Source organism: Saccopteryx bilineata, chromosome 5 (assembly GCF_036850765.1).
Source record: "Saccopteryx bilineata isolate mSacBil1 chromosome 5, mSacBil1_pri_phased_curated, whole genome shotgun sequence".
NCBI lineage: Eukaryota > Metazoa > Chordata > Mammalia > Chiroptera > Emballonuridae > Saccopteryx > Saccopteryx bilineata.
This window is the reverse complement of record NC_089494.1, coordinates 180,858,120-180,883,176: the sequence shown is the minus strand read 5'-3', so window position 1 is coordinate 180,883,176 and position 25,057 is coordinate 180,858,120. Positions and strand designations below refer to the sequence as shown.

General features: G+C 36.0%; 1 protein-coding gene across 2 annotated transcripts in view; it reads right to left on the bottom strand.

Annotated features, from left to right (window-relative positions):
• The window catches only part of EMCN (endomucin), a 157,107-nt gene that overhangs the window by 39,584 nt on the left and 92,466 nt on the right, over nt 1–25,057 (bottom strand). Inside the window, exon 4 of one of the 2 annotated variants that reach the window (XM_066232598.1) lies at nt 14,660–14,767. In XM_066232598.1, coding sequence (XP_066088695.1) covers nt 14,660–14,767 — 108 coding nt within the window. Of the gene's footprint in view, nt 1–14,659; nt 14,771–25,057 lie in introns of both variants that reach the window. The other variant, XM_066232599.1, reaches the window with a different exon arrangement.

Sequence of the window (25,057 nt, the reverse complement as noted above, 5' to 3'; positions counted from 1 at the left end):
CTATTTTATGAATGAGAAAACTAAGGCACAGAGAGGTTAAGTAAATAACTGGTTGTGCTATTATTTGACCCTAAGCAATCTGATTTCAGAATCATTATTTATAACTGATAAGTTTCTGTTGGCATGATTACAATGCACAATTTCTAATTTAAGAAGGGCGTGTTGCCTTAAAAATCACAGGGTTGGATGGAGGCTGTTCTCATGGTCAGCCAGTAATATATCTAAAACGTCTACTTGGTTACAATACAATTACCCATGCTTTTTGTATGAAAATAAACTCCATATTAAACTAGGGTAAATTATGCAAAAGAAAACATGACAAAGTACTTATTATATACAAATGTAATTAACTCCTACTTAATAACCTACTGATTACTTATGTGTTACTCATTTCTCCTTAACAAAAGCCAGATTTTTCCCTTCAGATTTTTAGTCTGTAATATTGTATCTGCCGCAGTAGCAGAGCTCTAGCTGAGAGACACCGTTAGAAGCATTTCTAGCCAAGAACTTGCCTTAGGAGAGTTATGCATTGGCTTTTGCCCATATCAATTTGCCTTCTACCTAAAATTTTATTCCAACATTTTTTCCTTGGCTAAGTCTGAATTCACCAAAAGAAGCTATAACAAATAGCCTCTTCTTCCTTGTCGATCTCTTACAGAGAGCATCATGCCTACTTTCTTTTTTTTTTTTTAATAAATTTTTATTAATGGTAATGGGATGACATTAATAAATCAGGGTACATATATTCAAAGAAAACATGTCTAGGTTATTTTGTCATTAAATTATGTTGCATACCCCTCGCCCAAAGTCAGATTGTCCTCCGCCACCCTCTATCTAGTTCTCTGTGCCCCTCCCCCTCCCCCTAACTCTCTCCCTCCCTCCTTCCCATGTCCTCCCTCCCCCCACCCCTGGTAACCACCACACTCTTGTCCATGTCTCTTAGTCTCGTTTTTATGTTCCACCAATGTATGGAATCATGTAGTTCTTGTTTTTTTCTGATTTACTTATTTCACTCCGTATAATGTTATCAAGTTCCCACCATTTTGCTGTAAATGATCTGATGTCATCATTTCTTATGGCTGAGTAGTATTCCATAGTGTATATGTGCCACATCTTCTTTATCCAGTCTTCTATTAAAGGGCTTTTTGGTCTCAACATGATAAAGTCCATATATGATAAACCATCAGCCAACATCCTATTAAACAGCATAAAACTGAGGACTTTCTGCCTTAAATCAGGAACAAGACAGGGTTGTCCACTCTCTCCACTCTTATTCAACGTGGTGCTAGAAGTTCTGGCCAGAGCAATCAGACAAGACAAAGAAATAAAAGGCATCCATATCGGAAAAGAAGAAGTAAAGCTATCACTTTTTGCTGATGATATGATCCTATACATCGAAAACCCGAAGGACTCCACAAAAAGATTATTAGAAACAATAAACAAATACAGTAAGGTCGCAGGATACAAAATTAACATACAAAAGTCCATAGCCTTTCTATATGCCAACAATGAAATATTAGAAAACGAACTCAAAAAAATAATCCCCTTCACGATTGCAACAAAAAAAATAAAATACCTAGGAATAAACATAACAAAGAACGTAAAGGACCTATATAATGAAAATTACAAAGCATTGTTAAGGGAAATCGAAAAAGATACAATGAGATGGAAAAATATTCCTTGTTCTTGGATAGGAAGAATAAATATAATCAAAATGGCCATATTACCCAAAGCAATATACAAATTTAATGCAATTCCCATCAAAATCCCTATGAGATTTTTTAAAGAAATGGAACAAAAAATCATCAGATTTATATGGAACTATAAAAAACCCCGAATAGCCAAAACAATCCTAAGGAAAAAGAATGAAGCTGGGGGCATTACAATACCTGACTTTAAACTATATTATAGGGCCACGATAATCAAAACAGCATGGTATTGGCAAAAAAATAGACACTCAGACCAATGGAACAGGATAGAAAGCCCAGAAATAAAACCACATATATATGGTCAAATAATCTTTGATAAAGGGGCCAACAACACACAATGGAGAAAAGAAAGCCTCTTCAACAAATGGTGTTGGGAAAACTGGAAAGCCACATGCAAAAGAATGAAACCCGACTACAGCCTGTCCCCGTGTACTAAAATTAATTCAAAATGGATCAAAGACCTAAATATAAGACCTGAAACAATAAAGTACATAGAAGAAGACATAGGTACTAAAATCATGGACCTGGGTTTTAAAGAACATTTTATGAACTTGACTCCAATGGCAAGAGAAGTGAAGGCAAAGATAAATGAATGGGACTACATCAGAATTAAAAGTTTTTGCTCAGCAAGAGAAACTGATATCAAAATAAACAGACAGCCAACTATATGGGAACTGATATTTTCAAACGACAGCTCAGATAAGGGCCTAATATCCAAAATTTACAAAGAACTCATAAAACTCAACAACAAACAAACAAACAATCCAATAAAAAAATGGGAAGAGGACTTGAACAGACACTTCTCCCAGGAAGAGATACAAATGGCCAACAGATATATGAAAAGATGCTCAGCTTCATTAGTTATTAGAGAAATGCAAATCAAAACTACAATGAGATACCACCTCACCCCTGTTAGATTAGCTATTATCAACAAGACGGGTAATAGCAAATGTTGGAGAGGCTGTGGAGAAAAAGGAACCCTCATTCACTGTTGGTGGGACTGTAAAGTAGTACAACCATTATGGAGGAAAGTATGGTGGTTCCTCAAAAAACTGCAAATAGAACTACCTTATGACCCAGCAATCCCTCTACTGGGTATATACCCCAAAAACTCAGAAACATTGATACGTGAAGACACATGTAGCCCCATGTTCATTGCAGCACTGTTCACAGTGGCCAAGACATGGAAACAACCAAAAAGCCCTTCAATAGAAGACTGGATAAAGAAGATGTGGCACATATACACTATGGAATACTACTCAGCCATAAGAAATGATGACATCAGATCATTTACAGCAAAATGGTGGGATCTTGATAACATTATAAGGAGTGAAATAAGCAAATCAGAAAAAAACAAGAACTACATGATTCCATACATTGGTGGAACATAAAAATGAGACTAAGAGACATGGACAAGAGTGTGGTGGTTACCAAGGGTGGGGGGGGGGAGGGAGGACATGGGAGGGAGGGAGGGAGAGAGTTAGGGGGAGGGGGAGGGGCACAGAGAACTAGATAGAGGGTGACGGAGGACAATCTGACTTTGGGTGAGGGGTTTGCAACATAATTTGATGACAAAATAACCTAGACATGTTTTCTTTGAATATATGTACCCTGATTTATTAATGTCATCCCATTACCATTAATAAAAATTTATTAAAAAAAATAAAAAATAATAAAATAAAATAAAAAAAAAAGGGCTTTTTGGTTGTTTCCATGTCTTGGCCACTGTGAACAGTGCTGCAATGAACATGGGGCTACATGTGTCTTCACGTATCAATGTTTCTGAGTTTTTGGGGTATATACCCAGTAGAGGGATTGCTGGGTCATAAGGTAGTTCTATTTGCAGTTTTTTGAGGAACCACCATACTTTCCTCCATAATGGTTGTACTACTTTACAGTCCCACCAACAGTGAATGGGGGTTCCTTTTTCTCCACAGCCTCTCCAACATTTGCTATTACCCGTCTTGTTGATAATAGCTAATCTAACAGGGGTGAGGTGGTATCTCATTGTAGTTTTGATTTGCATTTCTCTAATAACTAATGAAGCTGAGCATCTTTTCATATATCTGTTGGCCATTTGTATCTCTTCCTGGGAGAAGTGTCTGTTCATGTCCTCTTCCCATTTTTTTATTGGATTGTTTGTTTGTTTGTTGTTGAGTTTTATGAGTTCTTTGTAAATTTTGGATATTAGGCCCTTATCTGAGCTGTCGTTTGAAAATATCATTTCCCATTTAGTTGGCTGTCTGTTTATTTTGATATCAGTTTCTCTTGCTGAGCAAAAACTTTTTATTCTGATGTAGTCTCATTCATTTATCTTTGCCTTCACTCCTCTTGCCATTGGAGTCAAGTTCATAAAATGTTTTTTAAAACCCAGGTCCATGATTTTAGTACCTATGTCTTCTTCTATGTACTTTATTGTTTCAGGTCTTATATTTAGGTCTTTGATCCATTTTGAATTAATTTTAGTACACGGAGACAGGCTGTAGTCGGGTTTCATTCTTTTGCATGTGGCTTTCCAGTTTTCCCAACACCATTTGTTGAAGAGGCTTTCTTTTCTCCATTGTGTGTTGTTGGCCCCTTTATCAAAGATTATTTGACCATATATATGTGGTTTTATTTCTGGGCTTTCTATCCTGTTCCATTGGTCTGAGTGTCTATTTTTCTGCCAATACCATGCTGTTTTGATTATTGTGGCCCTATAATATAGTTTAAAGTCAGGTATTGTAATGCCCCCAGCTTCATTCTTTTTCCTTAGGATTGTTTTGGCTATTCAGGGTTTTTTATAGTTCCATATAAATCTGATGATTTTTTTGTTCCATTTCTTTAAAAAATCTCATAGGAATTTTGATGGGAATTGCATTAAATTTGTATATTGCTTTGGGTAATATGGCCATTTTGATTATATTTATTCTTCCTATCCAAGAACAAGGAATATTTTTCCATCTCATTGTATCTTTTTCGATTTCCCTTAATGCTTTGTAATTTTCATTATATAGGTCCTTTACATTCTTTGTTATGTTTATTCCTAGGTATTTTTTTTTTTTTCTTGCAATCGTGAAGGGGATTATTTTTTTGAGTTCATTTTCTAATATTTCATTGTTGGCATATAGAAAGGCTATGGACTTTTGTATGTTAATTTTGTATCCTGTGACCTTACTGTATTGGTTTATTGTTTCTAATAATCTTTTTGTGGAGTCCTTCGGGTTTTCGATGTATAGGATCATATCATCAGCAAAAAGTGATAGCTTTACTTCTTCTTTTCCGATATGGATGCCTTTTATTTCTTTGTCTTGTCTGATTGCTCTGGCCAGAACTTCTAGCACCACATTAAATAAGAGTGGAGAGAGTGGACAATCCTGTCTTGTTCCTGATTTAAGGTAGAAAGTCCTCAGTTTTATGCCATTTAATATGATGTTGGCTGATGGTTTATCATATATGGCCTTTATCATGTTGAGATATTTTCCTTCTATACCCATTTTGTTGAGAGTCTTAAACATAAAATTGTGTTGTATTTTATCAAAAGCCTTTTCTGCATCTATTGATAAGATCATGTGGTTTTTGTTCTTTGTTTTGTTGATATGGTGTATTACGTTAACCGTTTTATGTATGTTGAACCATCCTTGAGATTCTGGGATGAATCCCACTTGATCATGATGTATTATTTTTTTAATATGTTGTTGTATTCGGTTTGCCAGTATTTTGTTTAGTATTTTAGCATCTGTATTCATTAGAGATATTGGTCTGTAGTTTTCTTTCTTTGTACCATCCTTGCCAGGTTTTGGTATGAGGGTTATGTTGGCCTCATAAAATGTGTTTGGAAGTATTGCTTCTTCTTCAATTTTTTGGAAGACTTTGAGTAGAATAGGAACCAAGTCTTCTTTGAATGTTTGATAGAATTCACTAGTTTAACCATCTGGGCCTGGACTTTTATTTTTGGGGAGATTTTTAATAGTTTTTTCTATTTCCTCCCTGCTGATTGGTCTGTTTAGGCTTTCTACTTCTTCATGACTCAGTCTAGGAAGGTTGTATTGTTCTAGGAATTTATCCATTTCTTCTAGATTGTTGTATTTGGTGGCATATAATTTTTCATAGTATTCTACAATAATTCTTTGTATATCTATGATGTCTGTGGTGATCTCTCCTCTTTCACTTTGGATTTTATTTATTTGAGTCCTGTGTCTTTTTTCCTTGGTAAGTCTTGCCAAGGGTTTGTCAATTTTGTTGATCTTTTCAAAGAACCAGCTCCTTGTTTTATTGATTTTTTCTATACTTTTTCTGTTCTCTATTTCATTTATTTCTGCTCTGATTTTTATTATCTCCTTTCTTCGGCTGGTTTTGGGTTGTCTTTGTTCTTCTTTTTCTAGTTCCTTAAGGTGTGAATTTAAGTGGTTTACTTCGGCTCTCTCTTGTTTGTTCATATAGGCCTGAAGTGATATGAATTTTCCTCTTATTACTGCTTTTGCTGCATCCCAGAGATTCTGATATGTCGTATTTTCATTTTCATTTGTCTGTATATATCTTTTGATCTCTGCGCTTATTTTTTCTTTGACCCATTCATTTTTTAGAAGTATGTTGTTTAGTTTCCACATTTTTGTAGGTTTTTCCCCCTCTTTTTTGCAGTTGAATTCTAGTTTCAAGGCTTTATGATCAGAAATTATGCTTGGTACAATTTCAATTTTTCTAAATTTGCTGATATTGTCTTTGTGGCCCAACATATGGTCAATTCTTGAGAATGTTCCATGTACACTAGAGAAAAATGTATACTCTGTCGCTTTGGGATGAAGTGTCCTGTATATGTCTATCATATCCAGGTGTTCTAGTATTTCGTTTAAGGCCACTATATCTTTATTGATTCTCTGTTTGGATGACCGATCTAGAGCTGTCAGCGGTGTATTGAGGTCTCCAAGTATGATTGTATTTTTGTCAGTTTTTGTTTTAAGGTCAATAAGTAGCTGTCTTATATATTTTGGTGCTCCTTGGTTTGGTGCATATATATTAAGGATTGTTATGTCTTCTTGATTCAACTTCCCCTTAATCATTATGAAATGGCCATTTGTGTCTCTGAGTACTTTTGATGTCTTGTAGTTAGTATTATTAGATATGAGTATTGCTACACCTGCCTTTTTTTGGGTGTTGTTTGCTTGGAGTATTGTTTTCCAGCCTTTCACTTTGAATTTGTTTTTATCCTTGTTGCTTAGATGTGTTTCTTGTAGGCAGCATATAGTTGGATTTTCTTTTTTAATCCATTCTGCTACTCTGTGTCTTTTTATTGGTAAGTTTAATCCATTTACATTTAGTGTAATTATTGACACTTGTGGGTTCCCTACTGCCATTTTATAAATTGCTTTCTGTTAGATTTGTATCTAGTTTGATTCTTCTCTTTTGTTTTTCTATCATTTGTTTTTGTTTGTTTGTGTTCCATACTTCTTTCCTCTGTTGCTACCTTTTTTAAGTCAAGTGTTTTTGTGGTGGTTTTTTCAAGGGTGGTTACCATTAAGTAATGAAAAGGGTACCTACCATATTCATTGTAGTATCCTATCTTATGAGTATTTCTGCACTTCATCGTCCTTTGCTACTGTTAATCTCCATCCTTTCCCCCCTTTTTTTCCTTTGTTGTCACAGTTTAAGTTTGGTTTTATTGTGTTCTTGGTGGAGCTGTTAATTGTGGTGTTGTTTTCTTTTGTTCTTTGAATCTGGTTGGAAAACCCCCTTTAGTATTTCCTGGAGTGGGGGCTTTCTGCTGATAAATTCTCTCATCTTTTCTGTATTTGTGAATGTTTTTATATCTCCTTCATACTTGAAGGATAGCTTTGATGGGTATAGTATTCTTGGCTGAAAGTTCCTCTCTTTCAGGGCTTTAAATATTGGGATGCCTATGATCGACATTTCCACTGAATCATTCCTCAGTAACCAGCAAAAGAGCCCTGTGTGTAGATGATGACAAATATTGATGATGAAACTTAGGTGTAGTAAGGGTAAATTCAGGACCTGGTCTGGGGTGAATTCAATGGTGGCACCTTTTTCCTCCTGAGTATATGGGAAAATATGTGTACCTGAAACTTGTGAATGTGAACTTATTAGAAAAAGAGTCTTTGCAGATGTAATTAAGGATCTTGAGATGCAATCATTCTACATTAGGTTGAGCCTGAGATCCAAAGGCATTCCTCTTTAAGAAAAGACAGAGAAGACACAGAGGAGAAGACTGTGTGAAGATGGAGGCAGAAATTACAGTGATGCATCTACAAGCCAAGAAACAGGATTGCTACAGATCCCAGAAGCTAGGAGGCATGATGGCACACAGATGTCCTCCAAAAAATCTTTAGTAAATAAATTAAATTATTAATTAATTCAAAAGGCCCCCATTTCTTTAACTATAATGTCAGATCACTGAATTAGTGAGGATTTTTAGCTTAAAAATTCTTGGAGTCCTAGAATGTGTCTTCTACAGACAGATAAAAGAGTAAAACAGAAGAAATTCACACAATTATTCCTTTTGTTAGTCTCTTTTGTTCATTAGGTTCCACATATAAGTATAATCATCTGATATTTGTCTTTCTGTGACTTTTAACATTTCTTCTAATACTGGTTAGGTAGTAATGAACCTTTCTAGCTTTTTTTTTTTTTTTTTGGAGGGGGAGTTTTCCAACAGAAACATTTTAGGTGGGAAGGAATTGGTATCAAATATTCAAAGTGATGAAAAGCAAGGGCATACAACAAGGACTATTTTACTTAGCAAGGTTTCCATTAAAAAAGAAAGAGAGAGAGAGAGAAATACAACTTTAAGAGAATAGGAAAAAATTAGAGATACATGTTTTCAAGACATCTTGCTTTTTGACCTACATTCCTTTCTGGGAAGTAAAGCAGAAAATCTCACTAACTGTCTTTACTCCAAATCAAACCTGCACACGAGATAATGTAACCACAGTGCCTTTATCAGGTAGTAACTATTCGAGGATTCCATATGTTTAAGAGGGAGATGAATTTCAGCTGTCCAACCTTCCCTTACCAGTAGATTGTTTGTGTTCTTTCTGCCTTGTTGTTGTGACTCCACTAATTCTGAATGTTTCTGTAGGTGAGAAGTGAAAATGGAAAGGGTGCTAAACAAGAATCTGAGCAGGCTGCTGGTTTCATCATGCATGAGAGGAACTGTGTGTAAACTCATTATATCCAGTGGAGTCTATGCTAACTAAGAAGGCACCTTGAGGAATGAGCGCAATGTGGGGAGGAATGAGTTTCATAACAAAATGCCTAAAGGACTTAGTTATGGAACTGGTTAATTGAAAGACAAACAAAAAGGGTGGCAATAAATACCTTATTTCATTATCGTGATTTCCAAAGTGTTTCATATTTTTAGAAATGACTTTCTGGCTGTATTTTAAAAACTACTTGGAAGAAAGCCAAGCTAACTGTGTTAAGAAGCCAAATGAACACAGTAGTCCCTAGAACTGAGATGCAGAGGGCATTTTGTTACGTAAATCAAAGTTAAATTAGGAGCCTTAAGTGACTCATGGGGTTGGCCACACACTTCTGTATAAGTGCTAATTTGAGTAAATTGTGGACCTGAATGACATCGTCCTCATCAGTCACTGAATGTGTACTAGGGCAGCATACTTACTGAGTGTAATCTTCAATTGTTACACATTTTGCAGATGTATATTTACTTTTATTTTTATTAGTATTTGGAGCATCATATTATGAGATGAATAAGATTTTGATTTGCTAAAGGCACCTTTCAAATATATATTGCCTACAAAATAGATTCTGCTCATAAGAAGCCAAACACTACCCCATGAAATAATCTTCATATGAAGTAGAAATGAGCCTGCTCTTCAAATTCCTCTAAGGGGTCATTGTCTCCTGAAATAAAATTATTATTTCATGATTATTGTGTGAAATTGACTCCTTCTAAATAATAATATTCTTTTTATTGTAATCATCTTAAGAACAACATAAAGCATTCACAGTTCCCACTTGCTATCTCTTTCCACCTAACAGGTCTCCCAAAAAGAGACTTAGAGACTCTGAGTCATTTGTAGCTGCTTCTTATTAAGGGCTATCAATATGTAAAATAATTAATCCATTATTTATAACAAATGGTATCTGGTAATGCTGCTATGGCAGATTACTCACTTTTCTAGTCAAGACATTTTCTTTCTTTCTTTCTCTCTCTCTTTCTCTCTCTCTCTCTCTCCCTCCTTCCCTCCTTCCCTTTCTTCTTTCCTCCCTACCTCCTTTCTTCCCTCTTTTTTTAAATTTATTAATTTTAATGTGGTGACATTGATAAATCAGGGTACATATGTTCAGAGAAAACATCTCCAGATTATTTTGACATTTGATCATGTTGTATACCCCTCATCCAAAGTCAAATTGTCTTCCGTCACCTTCTATCTGGTTTTCTTTGTGCCCTTCCCCTCCCCCCATTCCCTCTCTCTCCTTCCTCCCTCCCCCCATTACCACCACATTCTTGTCCATGTTTCTGAGTCTCATTTTTATGTCCCTTCTATGTATGGATTCATATAGTTCTTAGTTTTTTCTGATTTACTTATTTCACTCAGTATAATGTTATCAAGGTCCATCCATGTTATTGTAAATGATCTAATGTCATCATTTCTTTTTTGTAATTAAGTGAAAGCAGGGGAGGCAGAGAGACAGACTGCCGCATGTGCTCCATTCGGGATTTACAGGACAAGCTCTCTATAGGGTGATTCTGTGCTCATCTGAGGCATTGCTCCATTGCTCAGCAACTGAGCTAATTCTAGCACCACAGGCAGAGGCCTGGGATCCATCCTCAGCGCCTGGGGCCAACTCACTAGAGCCAATCGAGTCATGGTTGTGAGAGGGGAGAGAAATAGAGAGAAAGAAAAAGAGAGAGAGATAGGAGGGGGAGGGGTGGAAAAGTAGATGATTGCTTCTCCTGTGTGCCCTGATCAGGAATCAAACCTGGGACATCCACACACTGGGCAAATGCTCTACTACTGAACCAAATGGCCAGGGCAGGACATTTTTAATTAAAGTACACATTGCTTCATATCATGGAATCAGAATATAGAAAGTGCTTGTTATAAAGAAATATGTAGACTGGAACTGGAAATCTTTGCACACTGCTAAGCATTTGACATTAGTCTTCCTGTGCATGCACCATACACTTCATGAGCATAGGGACTGAGTTTGTTACCTTCCCCACAATAGGCCAGAGCCTACTGCATGGCACTCAGATGTTGTATGTTGATTCCCAATGAAGATTTATACAGTAGCTTTGATCTCTCATTATTCTCTTAATTAAAAATCATCAATTTAGATAAAATTAAAGAGAAATATTTAATATACCTTTCTCTGCATTACTTTCCTACACACATGTTCTGCACTTCCACAGCTATCTTAATTTACTTCATCTGAAAGGTCAACCTTTCAGGGAAATCAGGGACGTTGGTCTTGCTACTCTCTATCTTTCATGAACAACTTAATCTTACTCATGAAGTTTCTCCATATCCCCATATACTCACTCTCCATTTTTCTCTATGAACTCTATTTTTTATAATTTTTAAAATTTGTCATAAGTCTGCATAGAAATTACCATGGCTGTCTCAGACTCACTCAACTATTAATAAAACCTTGCTGCTTGTTTCCATAGCTATTCACCTCTTTTGTTTCTTTGGGTTTTCTTGGAAAGGAAATTTCATTGGTCTAAGTCAAGATTTTATTCTTTTTAGTTTTTTTATTTGTTCATTTGTGTGTGTGTGTATGTGTGTGTGTAAGAAAGAGAAAGAATCAGAGAGACAAAGACAGAGACAGAGGAGACAGAAAGGGAGAGATAAGAACCATCAACTCATAGTTGCAACACTTTTGATGTTCATTGATTACTTTCTCATATGTGCCCTGACTGGGGGGCTCCAGCTGAGCCAGTGACACTTTGCTCAAGCCAGAGACCATGGACTTTTCACACCAGCAACCTTTTGTGTTCAGGCCAGTGACCATGGGGTCATGTCTATGATCCCACACTCAAGCCAGCAACCTCAGTTTTAATTCAGATGAGCCTGTGCTTAAGCCAGCGACCTCAGGGTTTTGAACCTGGGTCCTCAGTGTCCCAGGTCAATCCTCAATCCACTGTGCCACTACTTGGTCAGGCTCTTCTCTTTAGTTTTTAAACTCAATTTTATAAAAAAATTCAAAATGAAATTAACTAATTTTGAGTATACAACTCAATATTTTCTAGTAAATTCTTAAAGTTGTACAACCATCACTATAATCCAGTTTTAGAACATTTTCATTAACACAAAAAACTCACCTGAGCCTTTTTGCAGTCAAGCCCTAGTCCCACCTTCAGCTTCAGGCAACTATATTTCTGCTTCTTTTCCCTATGAAATGTTCATTCTGGTATTTAATATAAATTAATTATATAATGTGTCATGTTTTGTGAAAGATTTCTGTCATTGAGTATAAATTTTTTTTTTTTTTGTATTTTTCTGAAGCTGGAAACGAGGAGAGACAGACAGACTCCCGCATGCGCCCAACCGGGATCCACCCGGCACGCCCACCAGGGGGCAATGCTCTGCCCCTCCAGGGCGTCGCTCTGTTGCGACCAGAGCCACTCTAGCACCTGGGGCAGAGGCCAAGGAGCCATCCCCAGCGCCCGGGCCATCTTTGCTCCAATGGAGCCTCGCTGCGGGAGGGGAAGAGAGAGACAGAGAGGAAGGAGAGGGGGTGGGGTGGAGAAGCAGATGGGCGCTTCTCCTGTGTGCCCTGGCCGGGAATTGAACCCGGGACCCCTTGCATGCCAGGCCGACGCTCTACCACTGAGCCAACCGGCCAGGGCCGAGTATAATACTTTTGAGGTCCGTTGTGCTATAACATGTATCAGTATTTTGGTTCTTTAAATTTATAAATAGTATGCTATCATATGAATATTCCACATTTTGAAATATTCTCCAAATGGAATAATTTTCCAAATGGAAAATCCAATGGAATATTTCATTTCATCAGTTAATAGACACTTGGATTACTTACAGTGTGACTACTATGAATAATGATACTATTAATATTCATTATATCAATAACACCATCTTGATTACTATAGTTTTAGAGTCAGTTTTATAATTGGCTTGTGGAAGTCTGCCACCTTAGTTCACTTTGGAAAGTGTTTTGGCTATTCCAGGTTCTTTCATTCTTTATATATTTTAAGATCGGCATATCAATTTCTAAAAAAAAAAAGCTTGCTGTGATTCTGATAACAATTGTATTAAATATATTAATCAATTATTTATAAACTTGAGAGCTACTATCTTAAAATATCGAGTCTTCCAATCCATGAATATGTAATGTCATTCCATTTAATTAGATATTTAATTTCTCACATAAATGTTTTATAGTTCAGTGTACAAATCTTACATTCTTATCGTTAAATTTAGTCCTATATATTTTATTCTTTCTCAGGTAATTGTAAGTGACACTATTTCCTTAATTTTATTTTTGAATTCTCATTGCTAATATATAGAAATATCATATTTTGCCTGACGTGTGGTGGCACAGTGGATAAAGTGTCAATCTGGAATTCTGAGTTTTGAACCATCAAAACCTCAGGCTTGCCAAGTCAAGGCACATACCAGAAGCAACTACTACAAGTTGATGCTTCCGTCTCCTCTTGCCCACCTTCTCTCTCTCACTCCTCTCTAAAACCAATAAGTTAAACCTTAAGAAATATAATTTATTTTTGTATTTCTTATATCCTGTGATATGAAATATTCTTTATTAATTCTAGTATGTTTTGTGTATTCTTTGGATTTTCTACAGAGATAATAATGTAGTCTGCTAAGAAAAACTTTTGTTTTCTTCTTTCTAATCTGAATGAATAAATCTGTCTATTATCTATCTATCTATCTATCTATCCATTTATCTATCATCTACCTACCTACCTATCTACCTATCTATCTATCTGTCAATCTATCACTTTATTGTATTATCTAGAATCTTTGGTTACAATTTTGAATAGAAGTGATCAGAATGGACATCTTTGCTATGTTCCAGATATTAAGAGAAAAACATTTTTCACTACTAAATAAAGTATTTGCTGTATGTTTTTCCCTGATGTCCTTTATGAGTTTGGGAAAGTAGCATTTCTAGTCTATTGAGAGTTTTATTTATTTCTCTTAATTTTGACAAATATTTTTCTGTACCTACTGATTCTACTAATATTCTGTATTGCATTACTTGATTTTCATATGCTAAACTAACCTTGCATTCCTGAACAAATACCACTTGTCCATATTTTATTTCCTTTTTTAATTTTTATCTGTTACTGAATTTGATTTGCTAAATTTTAATAAGGATATTTGCATCTATTGTTATGAGGTATTTGGTCTGTAGTTTCTTGACTTGCTTTTTCATTTTATTCCTTTCTAGCTTTGGTATTAGAGTACTATTGGCCTCAGATAATTATTTATGTAGTGTTCTCTCTTCTACTTTCCTGAAAGATTTTGAAAAAAAATGTCATCATTATTTTAAAAAATATTTTACAGAATTACATGTGAAGCCATACTACATGGTGTTTCCTTCATGGAATCATTTTAAATTTCTAATGCAATATCTATGATTGTTTTAGGTCTTTTCAGACTTCTTATCTTCTACAGTCAGTTTTAGAAATTTGTTTTGTTTTAAAAGTTTTCCTATTTTATCAAAGTTGTCTAATTTGTTGGCCAAACTTACATTTTTATACCAGGTGATATCATAGCTGACTGCCCACCCTTGAATTAATCTTCTTTGGCACCCAACCATTTGTGGCTGTGGAGGGATAGAGTGTCATTGTATAAAGCAAAGTGATCAAATGTCTTATTTGGTAGAGACTAGGAGAGAACACAGGAGGGGTATGGTCCTTTGGTAGCAGTTGTCTAGAAAACATCGGGTCTAATCCTATCTAACAAACTAGTTTAACATTTAGCACAAATTCTTATACTTACTCTTGTGTTGGGAACTTTGTAATGTTGAAACAGCATTTGGAAGTAGAAGATTTGCCACTGTTGTATTTGTGGTTGTGAGCTCATTCTTCATGTCACCTTTGGTTGTGGCTCCTAATTATATAAAAAGAATCAATAGCCATCAGAAGAATAATCAATCACCAGATAGTCTCATTAGCATTCGTATTATCATCCAGTTACAGTTTGAAAATTAGTTACTGAAAAATTTCTAATCAAGATTTAGAAATCCAGCATTTTGATGCCTACCTTTTCACATTAAGGAAACTAAGAAGCACATTAAACTGTCCTATATGCTTGTAATAAGTTATCTCATTTAATTATAATAGTAATTCTATGATTTAAATACTAATTATGATAATAATTTTATAGTAAGACTCAGAAAAGTTCATTTCCCCATGGGCCCTGGCTGGTGGCTCAGTGGATAGAGTGTCTGCTTGGCTTATAGATGTTCTTCTGGGTTCAATTCATCATCAGAGCACAGAGAAGTGACTATCTGCTTTCTCTCCCTCTGCTTCTCTCCCTTCTTTCCCTCTTCCCTTCCCATAGCCAGTAGCTTGACTGTTTCAAGCATTGACTCAGGTGCTGAGGATAACTTGGTTGGTCTGACTGTGTTATCCTTAGGTGTGAAAAATAGCTTGGTTGCGAGCATCGGCCCTAGACAGGGCTGCCTGGTGGATCCTTGTCAGGTTGTATGTGGGAGTCTGTCTCTCTATATCCTCTCCTCTTACCTAAGTAATAATAATAATATTAATAAAAATTATTATTATTATTATTTTCCCCTTCATCACATAGCTTATAGCAGGAGAGAGCCAGGATCTGAATCTAAGTTTTCTGATACAAAATATTAATCATTCAACTGTCCTAGAGAGTGGGTAGCAAGGAAGTAACATTAGTTGAAGATGGTACCATGGTTCCCATGCTGTCTGGGAAATAATTTTCAGCTATGTGAAATAGACAAGAAGAAAAGAAAAACAAGAAATACATAGAATTAATTTTTAATTATGCTTCATTCATTTAAAAATATTAACAACAAAGATAAGATAAGCTTTCAAAAATAACAATGGAATAACTTTATTTGAAACAACCTATATTTGCACAAATATAAAAACTGATGATTGATGCTCTTCTATCTTATGAGAAAAAATAAGTGGAAATGGGTATAAACTTCAGAGGCATCTCAAAGTATATATTAAACTGTAAGGGAAGTACTTGAGGATTAAAAAGAGGTCTTTTGTGGTAAGAAAGCAGAAACCGATGTCTGTGAGATCATGAATGTGGGAAGGTCACCCAAGGTGCAGAAACTGAATACCTGAGGATGCAAGTACATGTGGGGATATTTTGCTTCTCACTAGAATTCCAAAAATAAAAATGCTTGGAAAACATTAGAACAGAAGATTGTCTTTAGAAATCTTTGGGGAAGAATTCTGCTGTGAGCTAAAATTGGACAACATAAAAAACCTGTCTTGGTGACCTAAAGAATTGTGTAGTATTTATATAAAGCAGATTCAACACTCTTGGTGATGGAAAGAGAACAGCTAGGAAAGATTGGGGAGCTGCCAGATTAGAAAACTACAAAAGAAATAGTAGAATAACAGAATAGCTGGGAAAGCAATGCTAAAGATTTTGCTTAGAGAATTGCCTATTATTAATGTGGAATGTACTTCACAAATGAGAATAGAATTAGAGTACACACTCAAATCAAGCCAGGTTGCAATTACATGGTGCCAATTAGACAATGGAAGAATTATTGTATGCTTTGAAGGCAGTCAAAATATTTTTGTATATTGATAGTGGACCTAAAATGAATAGAATAAAAGATGCAGAAACTAATGCTGTCAGAACTGTAAATTCTCTAATTTTACTAGTATATTAAAATGTTTCAAATCCTAGTCTCAGAAGAGAAAAAAAAATAGGTGATTAACATTCATTAATATATGAGAATCATAGTTCTGTATTAACATCTTGGAAAAATTGTCCTAATTGCATTTTGGGTTCAGGCATAGTAGATTCTGGACTCCAGCCAAAAAATGATTGCCAACTCAGAGAAAAAAGGAAACCAGTCTTAACATTGTTCTCCAAACTTCTACGGTTCTTACTCTTTCAGTTTTTCTGTCCAGCCATTTCTCCCCAGGTACCACTATGTATCTGCTTTGATTCACTGAAGTGATTTTCAACCTTTTCATCTCGTGGCACACAGAAATTAATTACTAAAATTCTGCAGCACACCAAAAAATAACACCATATTTTTGACTGATCTGACTAAAAAATAGGTATAATTTTGATTCACTCATACTGACAGCAGTTGTTGTGTTGGCTCTTGTCATTTTTTTATATGACAGTCTAAGGCAGTGGTAGTCAACCTGGTCCCTACTGCCCACTAGTGGGCGTTCCAGCTTTTATGGTGGGTGGTAGCGGAGCAACCAAAGTATAAATAAAAAGATAGATTTAACTATAGTAAGTTGTTTTATAAAGACTTATTCTGCCAAACTTAATGAAAATCCAACATAAAGTACTTGGTAAGTAATTATTATTATATGCTTTAACTTGCTGTAACTCTGCTTTATAAATTTTAAAAAGTAAAGTTCCTTCCCTACTTTATAAATCACCATTACTGTAGAACGGGTGGGTGGCTAGAAAATTTTACTACTAATAGAGATACAAAGTGGGCAGTAGGTATAAAAAGGTTGACTTCCCCTGGTCTAAGGGATAAAAAGTCACTGCCCCTGACTAAAGAGTCAGGTAGTACACGTTTTAAAATTTCTGTGGCACACCACTTGAAAATCACTGGTCTACAATTCACATTGCACTGGAAATCTAGGCAATATATGTACTAGGTTTAATAAACTTTATTTTGGTTGAGAAATATTAATTTATATTGCAACATCAAAGTAATACTGGCTTTATTTTTTAGGTTTGTGGTTTTCTTTTTTTTAAATAATTTTTTAGACAATTAATGACCTTCGATTATGTTGTATACCCATCACCCAAAGGCAAATTGTCCTCTGTCACTATTCATTTGGTTTTCTTTATGCCTCTCCCTTCCCAACCACCCTCCTCTCCTCCCTTCTCCTCCTCCTGGTAACCACCGCACTCTTATCTATGTTCATGAATCTCAAATTTGTGTCCCACATATGTACGGAATCATACAGTTCTTAGTTTTTTCTGATTTACTTATTTCACTCATTATACTGTTATCAAGGTCCATCCACGTTGTCATAAATGATCCTATGTCATCATTTCTTATGGCTGAGTAGTATTCCATAGTATATATGTACCACATCTTCTTTATCCAATCTTCTATTGAAGGGCTTTTAGGTTGTTTCCATGTCTTGGCCACTGTGAACAATGCTGTGATGAACATGGGGCTACATGTGTTTTTATGTACCAATAATTTTGAGTTTTGAGGTATATATCCAGTAGAGTGATTGCTGGGTCATATGGTAGTTCTATTTTCAGTTTTTTGAGGAACCACCATACTTTATTTTATAATGGTTGTACTACTTTACATTCCCACCAACAATGAATGAGGGTTCCTTTTTCTCCACAGCCTCTTCAACACTTATTACTTGTCTTGTTGATAATAACTAATCTAACAGATGTGAGGTGATATCTCATTGTAGTTTTGATTTGCATTTCTCTAATAGCTAGTGAAGATGAGCATCTTTTCATATATCTATTGGTCATTTGTATTTCTTCCTGTGAGAAGTGTCTGTTCATGTCCTCTTCCCATTTTTTTATTGGATTGTTTCCTTGTTTGTAGTTGAGTTTGTGAGTTCTTTATATATTTTGGATATTAGCCCCTTATCTGAGCTGTTGTTCAAAAAATATTGTCTCCTCTTTAGTTGACTGTTTGTTTTGTTGTCAGTTTTTTTGCTGTGCAAAAGCTTCTTAGTCTGATGTAGTCCCATTCTTTTATCTTAGCCTTCACTTACTTCCCTTGCCTTTGGAGTCAAAATCATAAAATGTTCTTTATGGCCTAGGTCCATGAGTTTAATACCTATGTTTTCTTTTATGTATTTCATTGTTTCTGATTTTATATTTATGTCTTTGATCCATTTTGAATTAACTTTTGTACAAGGAGGCAAACTGTAGCTGAGTTTCATTTTTTTGCACGTGGCTTTTCAGTTTTCCCACCACCATTTATTAAAGAGGTTTTCTTTTCTCCATTGTGTGTTTTTGGCTCCTTTATCAAAGATGATTTAACCATATATATGTGGTTTTATTTCTGGGCTCTCTATTCTGTTCCATTGTTCTGAGTGTCTATTTTTCTGCCAATACCACGCTGTTTTGATTATTGTGGCTCTGTAGTATAATTTGACTTCAGTTATTGTAATGTTTCCAGCTTCATTTTTTTCTCTTTAAAATTACTTTGGTTATTCAGGGTTTTTTATGGTTCCATATAAACCTGATGGTTTTTTGTCATTTCTTTAAAAAATGACATTGGAATTTTGATGGGAATTGCATTTAATTTGTATATTGCTTTGGTTAATATGGCATTTTAACTATATTTATTCTTCCTATCTAAGAACAAGGAATCATTTTCCATTTCGTTGTGTCTTTATTTCTTTTAAAAATGCTTTGTACTTTTCATTATATAGGTCCTTTACATTCTTTTTTAGGTTTATTCCTAAGATTTTATGTTGTTGTTGCGACTGTAAAAGGGATTATTTTTTGAGTTCATTTTCTTAAGTTTTATTGTTGGCCTATAAGATAGTAATAGACTTCTGTATGTTAATTTTTTTATCCTGTGACCTTACTTTGTTGGTTCATTGTTTCTAATAGTCTTTCTGTGAAGTTTTTGGGGTTTTCTATATACAGGATCATATCATCTGCAAAAAGTGAAACCTTTACTTCTTCTTTCCCAATATGAATGCCTTTTATTTCTTTCTCTTGTCTAATTGCTCTGGCTAGAACTTCCAGCACTATGTTGAATAGGAGTGGAGAGAGTAGGCAGCCTTGTCTTGTTCCTGATTTTAGAGAAAAAGTTTTCAGTTTTTTGACATTTAATATGATGTTAGCTGATGGTTTGTCATAAATGGCCTTTATTATGTTGAGATATTTTCCTTCCATACCTATTCTGTTGAGTGTTTTAAACATAAAATAATGTTGTATTTTATCAAATGCCTTTTCTGCATCCATTTATAGGATCATATGGTTTTTGTTCATGTTTTGTTGATATGGTGTATTATGTTGTTTTACATATGTTGAACCATACTTGAGATTCTGGGATGAATTGTACTTGATCTTGGTAAATTATTTTTTTAATGTGTTGTTGTATTAGGTTTCCTAGTATTTTGTTTAGTATTTTAGCATCTGTATTCATTAGAGATATTGGTCTGTAGTTTTTTTGTGTGTGTTGTCCTTGCCAGGTTTTGGTATGAGGGTTATGTTGGCCTTATAAAATGAATTTGGAAGTATTGCTTCTTCTTCAATTTTTTGAAAGACTTTGAGTAGGATAGGAACCAAATCTTCTTTGAATGTTTGATAGAATTCACTAGTATAGCTGTCTGGCCCTGGACTTTTATTTTTTGGGAGGTTTTTGATAGTTGTTTCTATTTCTTCCCTGCTTATGGGTCTGTTTAGACTTTCTACTTTTTCATAATTCAGTCTAAGAAGATTATATTGTTCTAGGAATTTATCCATTTCTTCTAGTTTGTTAAATTTGGTGGCATATAGCTTTTCATAGTATTATAGAATAAGTTTTTGTATATTTATAATGTCTTTGGTAATTTCTTCTCTTTCATTTTGGATTTGTTTATATGCATCCTCTTTTTTCCTTAATGAGTCTTGCTAAGGGTTTGTCAATTTTCTTGATCTTTTCAAAAAACCAGCTCCTTGTGGTTTTTTTTTTGGGGGGGGGTTGGGTTTTTTTTTTTACAGAGACAGAGAGAGAGTCAGAGAAAGGGATAGATAGGGACAGACAGACATGAATGGAGAGAGATGAGAAGCATCAATCATCAGTTTTTCGTGGCAACACCTTAGTTGTTCATTGATTGCTTTCTCATATGTGCTTTTCTGCAGGCCTTCAGCATACCAAGTAAACCCTTGCTTGAGCCAGCCACCTTAGGTCCAAGCTGGTGAGCTTTTGCTCAAACCAGATGAGCCCGTGCTCAAGCTGGCGACCTCAGGGTCTCGAACCTGGGCCCTTCCGCATCCTAGTCCGACACTCTATCCACTGCACCACCACCTGGTCAGGCTAGCTCCTTGTTTTATTGATTCTTTCTATAAATCTTTTATTCTCTATTTCATTTACTTCTGTTCTAATTTTTATTATTTTCTTTCTTCTGCTGGTTTTGGATGCCTTTGTTCTTTTTTTTCTAGTTCCTTAAGATGTGATGTTGTTTACTTGGACTCTCTCTTATTTGGTCATATAAGCCCATAATGATATGAACTTCCCACTTATTACAGCTTTTGCTGCATCCCAGAGATTCTGATATGTCATGTTGTCATTTTTGTTTGTCTATATATCTTTTGATTTCTGCTTTTCTTCTTTGACCCACTCATTTTTTAGAAGTATGTTGTTTAGTTTCCACATTTTTGTGGGTTTTTTTACTTCTTTTCTGAAGTTGAATTCTAGTTTCAAAGCTTTATGATCAGAGAATATGCTTGGTATAATTTCAATCTTTCTGAATTTGCTGATGTTAGTTTTGTGTCACAACATATGATCAATTCTTGGGAATGTACCATTTACAATGGAGAAAAATGTATACTCTGATGTTTTGGAATTAAATGTCCTGTGAATGTCTATCATATCCAATTGTTTTAGTGTTCCATTTAAAGCCAATAATTCTTTATTAATTTTCTGTTTGGATGAACAATCTAGAGCCATCAGTGGTGTATTAAGGTCTCCAAGTATGATCATATTTGTCAGTTATTTTTAGATCAGTTAGTGGATATCTTATATACTTTGGTGCTCCTTGGCTTGGTGCATATATATTAACAAATGTTATGTCTTCTTGATTCAATGTCTCTTTTATCATTGTGAAATTACCATCTTTGTCTCTGATTACCTTTGTTGTCTTGTAGTTAGCATTGTTAGATATGAGTATGGCTATACCTGCTTTTCTTTGGATATTATTTGCTGGGAGAATAGTTTTCCAGCCTTTCACTTTGAGTCTGTTTTTATCCTTGTAGCTTAGATGTGTTACTTGATGGCAGCATACAGTTGGATTTTCTTTTTAAATCCACTTTGCTACTCTTTGTTTTTTTTATTGGTGAGTTTAATCCATTTATATTTAACGTAATTATTGACACTTGAGGGTTTTCTATTGCCATTTTATATAATGCTTTCTAATAGCTGTGTTTTTTGTTTGATTCTTCTCCTTTTTTTCTGTCATTTGTTTTTGTTTGGTTGTATTCCACACTTCTTTCCTCTGTTTCTTCTTTTTTTAAGCTATGTGTTTCAGTAGTGGTATTTTCAGGAATGGTTACCATTAAGTAATTTAGAGAATATATATCATATTCATTGCAGTCCATTATCTCATGAGTGCTTCTGCAATCCATCCTCCTTTGTTATTGCTAATTTTTGTCTTCTCCCCTTTTTTTGTTTTTGTTGTCACAGATCATTCTTGTTATTGTTTTCTTGTTGGCTGTTTAGAAATCTGATGATAACCTAATGGGCCTTCCTTTATATGTCCTCTTTTCCCTGGTTGCCTTGAGGATATTTTCTTTGTCATTGATTTGTAATCATTTCATTATGATGTGTCTTGGAATAGGTCTGTTTGGGTTAAGGTAACTCGGTGTTCTGTTTGCTTCTTGGATTCAAGGCTCTAATTCTTTCCACAGGCTTGGGAAATTCTCATCAATTATTTGTTTGAATATGTTCTCTATTCCTTTTTCTCTCTTCTTCTTCTTCTGATGTACCCATTATTCTTTACTGCTCTTTCTGATGGAGTCAGACAATTCTTGTATGGCTTTTTGATTTTTTTGTTTGTTTGTGAGTCTCTCTCTTCTTCTCTCTGTAGTATCTCTAGTTTCCTGTCTTCTATGTCACTAATTCTCTCTTCTCTTTAGCCTGTCCTATTAGCTAAGCTTGTCACCTTATTTTTCAGTTCATGTATTGAGTTTTTCATCTCTATTTAGTTACTTTTTATACTTTCAATTTCCTCGATAAAGTATTCTTTTAGTTTATTAAGTTGTTTTTTTGAGCTCACTAAATTGCCTTTTAGAGCTTTCTTGTATTTTACTGAGTATTTTTAGGACTTCAATTTTGAATTCCCTGTCATTTAACTCCAAGGTTTCCAAGTAATTGAAAATTTTTTCTAGAGAATTTTCATCATCTACCTGAGCTACATCTCTGTCTTTTGTATCCATTATATTTGATTTCTTTTTCCTTAATGACATTTGAAAGTGGTATTGTTAATAACACTAATAAGAGATAATTAAGAAAATAAAATAAAAGTTGAAAAAATACAGTAAAAAATGAAAATTCTATATTGATAAGTGGAACAAAAACTACAGAGAACAAGGAGTGGAACTGAGGAGCGATGACAACAGAGAGAAAAAATGAAGGTAGAAACAAGCAAAATGCCACAAAGAAAAATATGAGTCCAAATATAATAACTTGATAATAAATGACGATCAGATGAGAGGAAGAAGAATAAAGATAAAGGAGAAGGGAGAATAAAGAGAAAGGACAAAAAACAAAATACAAAACAGAGAAAGAAGAAAAAACAGAAGCAATGGTTTCTGTAATGAACCCCTCACAAAAACAAGAATGCAAAATGTAACAACTATGGATAATGTAGTTAAAAAGGAAAATAATTTAAAAAGAGAAAAAGGAAAGAAGTAAAAATGACAAAAAGCATTGAAAAAAATGTAATTTTTTTTTCTGGTTTTGAGAGGTAGCTTCTTTTTTTTTTTTTGGCAGGTGGTGCTGTTCTATGAGTTTTGCCTCTGTGGGGCTCTTGGGGCTGGTGTGTCACTGTGCTAATGACATAGGTTGGACTTCAGTCCCATTGGCAGGTGGGGCTTGTTAGGGCTTTGCAATTACATGGCTCTAGCAATGGCAGTCTCAGTTTTCCAGGCGCTTCTCCACACGTCCCTTCCACTGGAATTAGCAGCCTGAAGACTTAGCTGTGGAGTCCACCTCAGCTACTGTCCTTGCAGTAAGGGAATCTATGCACATCCAGGTCCCCCTTCCAGTGCCACTCAAAGTACAGTTCTGGGCAAGGAATTGGCAACCAAACCTGCCAGCAAGAGAAGGCAGGACAGGGCACAGACCAAGGACCAACTGCCTTTCTGTTACACACAGGCAAAATTCTATGGGCCAGCAGGCATATCTCGCATGCTTCAGTGCACTGTTGTTCTAATCTCCACGGACTTTTCCACGGATTGCACTGCTTGGTAGCCCACAATAGGCCACATGTGTGTCCAGCTCCCACACTCCAGCAATGCACACAGACAGCTGCAGCCTCCATTCAAGCACCCAGCATAGGCAGTCTCAGGCCAAGGGTCTTGACCCGTGCACACGCCGGGCGCTGGAGATCAAAGAGCCGGGAATGCCCAAACATGATGGTGCCCATGCAGGTGCCCAGTACCGACAATCTCAGGCTAAGCACTCTGATCCCTGTGCATGCCCCATGCTGGGGATCATGGACCTGGGAATGCCCAAAGATGCTGGTACTCATGCAGTTACCTAACATTGATAACCTTGAGCTAAGCACTCTGGCCTGCATGTGCGCCTGCTTGCTCTGGGCGCTGGCATTACTAGGTGGAGTTGCTAGCACAGTGCCAGTGATCATGGAGCTGGGAATGCACAAAGATGCTGGTGCGACCCTATGAGGGCACACCTTTTTTTTTTTTTTTTTGTATTTTTGTATTTTTCTGAAGCTGGAAACGGGGGGAGACAGTCAGACAGACTCCCGCATGCGCCCAACCGGGATCCACCCAGCACGCCCACCAAGGAAGATGCTCTGCCCACCAGGGGGCGATGCTCTGGCCCCTCCCGGCGTCTCTCTTTTGCGACCAGAGCCACTCTAGCGCCTGGGGCAGAGGCTAAGGAGCCATCCCCAGCGCCCGGGCCATCTTTGCTCCAATGGAGCCTCGCTGCAGGAGGGGAAGAGAGAGACAGAGAGGAAGGAGAGGGGGAGGGGTGGAGAAGCAAATGGGCGCTTCTCCTGTGTGCCCTGGCCGGGAATCGAACTCCGGACTTCTGCACGCCAGGCCGATGCTCTACCACTGAGCCAACCGGCCAGGGTTGAGGGCACACCTTTGCTGGTAATTTTAGGTGGGTCCCACTGCCCATGCACATGTGGAACATCCACAATCTCAGGCAGAATTGGTGTGTTTTTTCCTTTGTTTGGGCACCTACCCTAACTCAGCTCCTTCCCAAAATAGTGCCCCTACCTCAGATCAGTGCGGTAAGTGAAATGCCCTGTC